This window comes from Fukomys damarensis, unplaced genomic scaffold, assembly GCF_012274545.1.
Source record: "Fukomys damarensis isolate Sample0158 unplaced genomic scaffold, DMR_v1.0_HiC HiC_scaffold_13, whole genome shotgun sequence".
Taxonomy (NCBI): Eukaryota; Metazoa; Chordata; class Mammalia; order Rodentia; family Bathyergidae; genus Fukomys; species Fukomys damarensis.
In genome coordinates, this window is record NW_022900925.1 from 23,277,845 (window position 1) to 23,285,395 (window position 7,551).

Genomic DNA, 7,551 nt, shown 5'->3' on the forward strand with positions numbered 1-7,551 from the left:
ATTGCGGGCTCCCAGGTCTGGCGTTTGACACCTGCGCTCTGAGCACAATGGCTACGCGCGTTTATCCGCGTTGGGAACACCTGAACATGAGCTGAACTTAAAAATAATAATAACCTAACCAGCTCTCCGGTTCCTTCCCAGGGAAGATAGGAGCATTCTGGAGGCAGAGAGGTATAAAGGTGTAGTAACTACGCCATCTTATCCCCCAAATCTATTCTTTTAATTCGGATTTAAAGGTTTTGCCTTAGTTTTTGTGGACTTTTTGTTGTTGTTGTTGTTGTTGTTAACCGGCTCTAATTCGGATTTAAAGGTTTTGCCTTAGTTTTTGTGGACTTTTTGTTGTTGTTGTTGTTGTTGTTGTTAACCGGCTGTATTGTTGAACTAATTCACTCTTTTTCACCAGGCCATTCACACTTGGAACATTACACTATTTTGCTAGGTTTCTTAGGCACACAGAATGAGCACAGGTAAAGAAATTTAAACAAAAGACAAATGGCCAAGGAAACTGTTAAAGCAATACAGTATTAACTTTTAAACTCCAAATACTTTTTCCTAGCTTTTGAAGCTATTGTTCGTATCTGTTGAAAGTGTTTTCCACCCTAAAAAGTTTCTTGGAAATATTCTCCAGAAATAGGCTTATAAATGATCTCTGATGTTTACATTAATATGTCTAAAACGTTCATTACCTTATTTCTCTCTTGCTCAAGGTGGAATTCAGATTTAAAATGGAAATGCATTTCTCTATTTTTGTTCTTCTTGTTACTTCATTATGTTGTATTACTTGGATATACTTTTATAAGTACTTGAGAAATTCGTTATTAACTTACATGTAATCTAAAATTTTTCATTTCTCAAAAACACCTCTTTCAAAATCTAGGTTCTTACAAATTTAATATCAAAGGCTTGCTAAAATAATCACACCCATTCAGGTGCTTATAAAATAAATTTGATTAATGGAGATTTAATTCATTAAACAAAATTCTATGTGACACAGACACTATTTTAGAAATAAATCAGATGTTACAGTACAACATTTTATCTATGGTCTCTGCTTTAACACTAATTTTTATTGTTTCATCTGAAACTAATTTTCCCTTCATTTTTTATGTCCTATTTTATGATATTTGCATCATGATATGAACATTTTTATGATATGTATATGTATATCAGCATACTGTAAAGGCATGGTTTTTATAAATTTTAAATATGTAATATTTGAGATGTATCATTTCTTTTGTACTTTTACCCTATACTGTGCCTTATTTTCTTAATTGAAATGACATTTCTCATTTTGTCACCTATTTAGTAAGCAAGAAAAGATATTAGCAAAGTGGAGAACATTTTACGTAAACATCAAAAGCACTAATAAAGTCTTTTTTGCATACCTGTGTTTATAAGAAATGAAAAGTCTAACCACATTCTTAGCCCAATCTTAAAATTTATGAGACACATTACCTTCCAGATTCCTTTGCCATATCAGAGGAGAAATGTAAGAATACAGGAACAGAAGGTATTTGAGATTGTTAATGTCTTACTGCAGCACTGAAATTACAGTCTTCCTTAGGTTTTATTTAGGAGGCAGAGCTATGGATTTTTTTTTTTAACTTTACCTACCTTGCGGGTGGTAGAATTCTTTAATCCCAGGGAGGAATATCATTGAATTTGAAAACTTTTGTAAAAATCTACAAAGGGTTAAACATTTGGCTATTACGTCCTCCTTCCTTCTTAGAAAATGGACACATTTTTCTCCTATTTCAGAAGGAAAATAATGTGGGCAAGGCTTAGAATGAAATTAAGTGAATTCGGAAACTGATGGTACCACCTATCATAAGACCTGTCTGCCTGGTCTCAAGCTCATCTCCACTTTCCAGTGGGTCTTGCTTTTTACGTATTTTTGAATTCCAGGAAAATGAAGGAGAGCAAAATAGAACAAGAGCTTTTTATTGTTGTTGTTGTTGTTGTTGTTGTTTTCTAACCCTGATTAATGAGACAGAGCTTTCTAGTGGTCCTTGCTCATTCCTAAGATGAAGGTCTCCCCTTCCCTGTAGATATCAGAAAGAAAGGAAAGTGTGCACTATGTAGACTTCAGCTGTAAGATGAAGGTCTCCCCTTCCCTGTAGATATCAGAAAGAAAGGAAAGTGTGCACTATGTAGGGACTTCAGCTGTTCTATTTAGATGGTTTGTTTGGTTTTGGGGTGGTTAGAGATTTTATTTTTCCTTCGTGCCTCTTCTAAGGTTGTAACTTGGACAGGTAGAGAAACACATGAGGATTAGTTTTGCACAGAGCATAGGTTGAACCCCTAGCAAGAGACTATTTCTTCTCAGACATCTTCCACCAGCATGCTAACCATCTGCTTATCTGTCTAGTGAGGATCCCTGGAGGGCTGCCAAAATGATCAAGGGCTACATGCAGCAACACAACATCCCCCAGAGGGAAGTGGTTGATGTCACAGGCCTGAATCAGTCACACCTCTCCCAGCATCTCAACAAGGGCACCCCTATGAAGACACAGAAGCGTGCTGCCCTGTACACCTGGTACGTCAGAAAGCAACGGGAGATCCTCCGACGTAAGTGTATAAACCCTGCCTCTGCCTCCATTTAGAAAGATCTCTGCACTCACTCGGACCCATGTGGGCTGCCTCAGTTTCCCCTTGAACGAGAAGGCCTTATGACCACTTGGCAGGTGGATTTCGCCTTCATGGTTACCCAACATGGGTTGGCTTGTGCCATTTTCTCCCCTCACAGTCCCTTTTCTACCCAACCAGGTACTCTCAAGCCCTTCAGTGTGCAATGGACCTTGAACTTTTTGGTCCTTCTTCCCAATGTCCTTCTCTTTGAAACTAAGTAGGTGACAGAATGGAATATCTTTCACAAAGTAAACCAAGAATCTCCCTTTAATATATGACCACAAATCAGAATTTCCAGAGAACACACTGTATAGCAGTTAATAATATCAACTGCTATTGCTGTTATTTTCCTACCCTCTGGAATAGGAATTAAAAAAAATGAAGGTGTTCCTATAGTAAAGTAAACCAAGAATCTCCCTTTAATATATGACCACAAATCAGAATTTCCAGAGAACACACTGGATAGCAGTCAATAATATCAACCGCTATTGCTATTGTTTTCCTACCCTCTGGAATAGGAATTAAAAAAAAATGAAGGTGTTCCTATAGATAGATTTAGCACTCAGTCCTGCACTCTGACAGGGGATGTGGCAAGACGGAGTCCTGAAGCAGTTTAAAGTGCTTACTCACATTTACCAAGAGTAATGGAGTTTGAGACCTCAGCTTGCGGTCCTGGCCAACAAAGAAGCTACTTCTGGCTGAGGCAGGAGACAGTAAAAGTGTCTGCATTTGGAACTCTGACCCATCACTTCTTGTCATACCTCATGTCATCCCACAGTTTTCTTTCTGTCCAAAGATTTCTTTCACCCAATAATACTGAAAGGTTTTGTTTTGATGGCTTGTTTACACTTCAGTTAAAAGCATTATATAGATAGACTGGATGAAGCAAAGTGAGAATCATTTGCTGCTTAGAAGAGAAGGCCCTTTACAGTATGGATTGACTCCAGCCTTGGCCTTTAGCTCTTTAAGAATTTGTGTTCCTGACATGAAGCAATCCTTGAGTTCCTGAAAGTCTGAGAAAATTCTCAGGAACCACCATCTCCAAAGGCCGGAGGACTCTTGGAACTCACCCAATCTCCCAGCTTGTACTGCATCTTTGTATCCCCTGAGAGGCCACCCAGAAAAGAGGGAAGGAAATCAGGGAAGGCCAACTAGAATTTCTGAAAAGCCAGAAGTTCCAGAAAGATGCTCAGGACGCTTAAAAGGGAACAGTTTGCCAAAGCTGATGGATGGCAGAGTCTGCAAGAGACTTTCTTACTGTTGTTAAGCTTCAGAAACATTCTTTCCTCTTACAAATTATCATATGTGAACCTATTATGTGGCCAACATCATGCTAGGTTGTGGGATGCACAGGCTCTTTTTCTGCAGGGGCTTACACTCCACTGAAGCAGTTGAGAAGTTTGAGTAAATAATGACTGCTGCTTTCTAAGAGCTGTTATAAAGATACACAGAAGGAGCAGCAGAGGAATTGCTAAATCACTTGGACACCTCATGGAAGGCTTCCTATAAGGGGTGACATTTGAACCCAGTTTTAAAGGATGAATACAAGTCACACAGCATGGAACAAAAATTAAGAAGGGAGATACATAAAACAGAAACAAGTGAATGGGAATGAGTGGCAGGAGAAAGAGGGGGAAATAATAATAATAAAAGATGATACATGAACACTATAATGAATAAATGGTCGTATTCACTGGCCTGTCTATACATAGAACCTGCTTGTCTGCGCCAGCTCCCAAGCCTAGAAAGAGGCTGCTGAAGCCAGCTTCTCCCAGTTAACTTTTATGACCAATGAACGTTTTCTGACCCACTCCCACCCTCGGTTAATCCAAAAGGAAATGGAGGATATGTGAGAGTCTAGTTCTTCAAGCATCAAGAGAGGCAAGAACTAAACCCCTACAGTCATTAGGTCCTGGATGCATCGGAATACCTGCAGGCAAATCCTCTGGCTGATCCAGGCATAGGCAGGGTTTACAGACCTTGAAGTGGGCTGCCTCCCCAAGGGCGGGTGAGGCACTGGGGCAGCTGCCTCACTGTGGGATAGCTGTACGTTTCACAACCGCCCCAAAGCTTCAGGGGTGAGTTTTGTTACCTCCACAGAAATCAGATTTGGGTAGTTTGGGGTGTACTATTTTTTTCAGAGATGATCCAGAAGCTGGTAGTTAGGAGCCTTAGAATCTACAGGCTGAGTTCACACTGTAGCTCCTGCCCCAAGCCTACATGACTTTGGGCAAGTTACGGAACCACAGTGAATTTCAGTTTCTTCCTCTGTAAAATGGAAATAATAATACTTTTCACAAGGAGAAGCTGTGAGAGTTGTATGAAGGGATTCATTTAGAGGCCGTTGCACAAAACTCCATAGTGATGGTTCATTACATGTTAACTGTTGTTACATCTGTTTGCTTCAAATGAAAAATTCAAACTGACCACAGGTCCTTGGTTTTATTACTCATGACGACTCCATGGGTACCATGTAGAGCCCACAGGAAGGAGAGAAGACACTGAGCAGGGAGCTTCTTTCTCTCCTTTGATTGTCCTTTAAGTAACTGCACGTGGAGAGTTGCTCTGCAGACCAAATAATGTAAGAGGTGTGCAGGCAAAGCCATCAGAGGAATCTGGGTCATCATCACCATCGTCATCCTGACTAGGGGTTAATGTTCTTTAAGACTGGTAAGCGCCCCCTAGCCTTCTCAACCATTCTCATTCCACAGGTGAGGAAGCTGATTTAGACAATTTGTCCTGGGCCCTTCATTGTCCCAAAGAGTCAATGATTTCCTGTTTTAAGTTTAGCAGAAACTATTTCAAGTCTCCAAAGCCTTCAAGTGGCCTGAGAATTATCCAAAGTCATTGAGGCCCAAATAAAAGGCTGTAGTGAGAAGCACAGTCTGTCAGCCAGGAAGACTGCTCATTAACTTGGCCAGTCAGCCCCCTGGTTAAACAAAGTCCAGCCTTACCTGCAACTGACATTCTACATCTCAGGCTGGTTAGGAGCCCACTAATCCCTCCTGATGCAACCAAAGTGGATACAGGTCCTTAGGTAGATAAGCAAGAATTTATCATGTGTCCTTGCTCAGTAGGGTGCTTGGCCTCTATGCTGCTTCATCCATAAAATGGACTTAATCACCCCTAATGAACCCTGCTTCATGTGGTCGTGAGGAAGCGGACAACAAAACTCTCTTTTTTAAATAAAGTGAAAGTCAAATTTATTTAAACCATATAGGCTAAGACATCACCACTGGGCCAAGCTGCCATTTTTCTTTCATTCATTCGATCAGAATGGATTTAAGGATCCTGGAAGGTGACCAGACAGGGAGCACCATTCCATCACCACGTGTCACACTCCAACTCATCCAGTGCTATTTCTAGAAAGGTCCTGTGTTTCAGTTTCTGCATTTGCCATGCTCCTTGTGGGTGACCTGTAGGGCTTCCTGCTTGGGCTGACTCCCTCAGAAATGGACCCTTGTGCGCATACCCACATACAAATACGTATCTTTACCTTTGCAATTATACTTGAGATCTAAAGAGCATCTTCTCTTCCTAATACAAAGCTCCAGGTATACTTATGTTAAAGTATTCTTTACAAGGTTTGGGGCTTTGTATTTTTCTAAGAACCTAACGTTAGAATGCAGATTCCTAGGATGTATGAGCAGAAAGGAAGGGTGGGGAGAGCTATTTACAGCCACTCTCTGAGGATGTTGTGTAAGAGTAAATTGCACCTTAGAAAAGTGTTTCCTTTGGCCTGAGACTTGGTAGAATTCACTCCCTTGTCATCAAAATACAAGCATCCAGAAATGAGAGTGTTGCTTCATGTCTGAGGGCCCAGTGAGTCAAGGAAAAAATAATAATTTTCTCAAAACAAGGGCTGGCTACATTCGAGTTCCTTGGAAGAAAGGAATAAGATGGCTTTGCTGTAGTGCTGAGGTGGGCAATGAGGGGCCTCTCACAAGGGCTCCCCACGGTGGCTCCACACACATTCAAGGCAGTTTGCTAAGCTTATGAAAGAGGAATCAAGGGGTCTTTGTCCGTCTGTTTATCTGTCTGTCTGTCTGCCAAGTGAAGGCTACAGGCCCTATCAAATCTACCCCTTTCTCTTTTCAGAGTTCAACCAGACAGTCCAGAGTTCTGGAAATATGACAGACAAAAGCAGTCAGGATCAGCTGCTGTTTCTCTTTCCAGAGTTCAGTCAACAGAGCCAGGGGCCTGGGCAGTCCGATGATACCTGCTCTGAGCCCACCAACAAGAAGATGCGCCGCAACCGGTTCAAATGGGGGCCCGCATCCCAGCAAATCTTGTACCAGGCCTACGACCGGCAAAAGAACCCCAGCAAGGAGGAGAGGGAGGCCTTAGTGGAGGAGTGCAACAGGTAACAACACGAGCAGCTCGCTCGAGCAGGCAGGCGAGCACGTGGACCCAAGATCTACCCCCTCAGTCCTGGGATGTGGAGACTGTGGTTATCCAGATGTGGCTAAACTGCATTTCTCCAAAGCATGTTGCACAGAACCCCAGTTTCAATTTAATGATAAATAAGTTTGACAAATATCACATGGTTACTTCTCAGGGAGTCACAACACCCAGTAATATTTTACCAGTGCTGACAAGTCCTATAGTCAAGAAACTCACATAGCTTTGCTGGTTGTTAACCATGGAACCTTTCCTCTTTGGAACACTTACTAACCTCCCCAGAAATTATTATTCTAGGGAAGATACCTTGGAGAATTCTGGTACAAAACATGATGACCGGCGAAGTAAATATTGTATCATTGACCTCTATATTGGCCCGGGTAAAAGCATTCTGTAGCCACAGATTGTGACTCTGGTCTCTACCAGTTGTCCATCCATTAGTCCAAAAGGAAACTGTAGGAAAGTAAGAATTAGTTGAATCTGGGCCGAGGATTTAGTTTAGTGGTTCCGCCGCCTACCTCG

General features: G+C 41.6%; 1 protein-coding gene across 6 annotated transcripts in view; it reads left to right on the forward strand.

Annotated features, from left to right (window-relative positions):
• Positions 1-7,551, forward strand: part of Hnf1b (HNF1 homeobox B) — a 51,096-nt gene that overhangs the window by 3,030 nt on the left and 40,515 nt on the right. For 3 of the 6 annotated variants that reach the window (XM_019207829.2, XM_010626831.3, XM_010626832.3), the window contains exons 2-3: positions 2,369-2,568; positions 6,727-6,991. In XM_019207829.2, coding sequence (XP_019063374.1) covers positions 2,369-2,568; positions 6,727-6,991 — 465 coding nt within the window. The remainder of the gene's footprint in view (positions 1-2,368; positions 2,569-6,726; positions 6,992-7,551) is intronic. The other 3 variants (XM_010626833.3, XM_010626835.3, XM_019207830.2) reach the window with 1 other exon arrangement.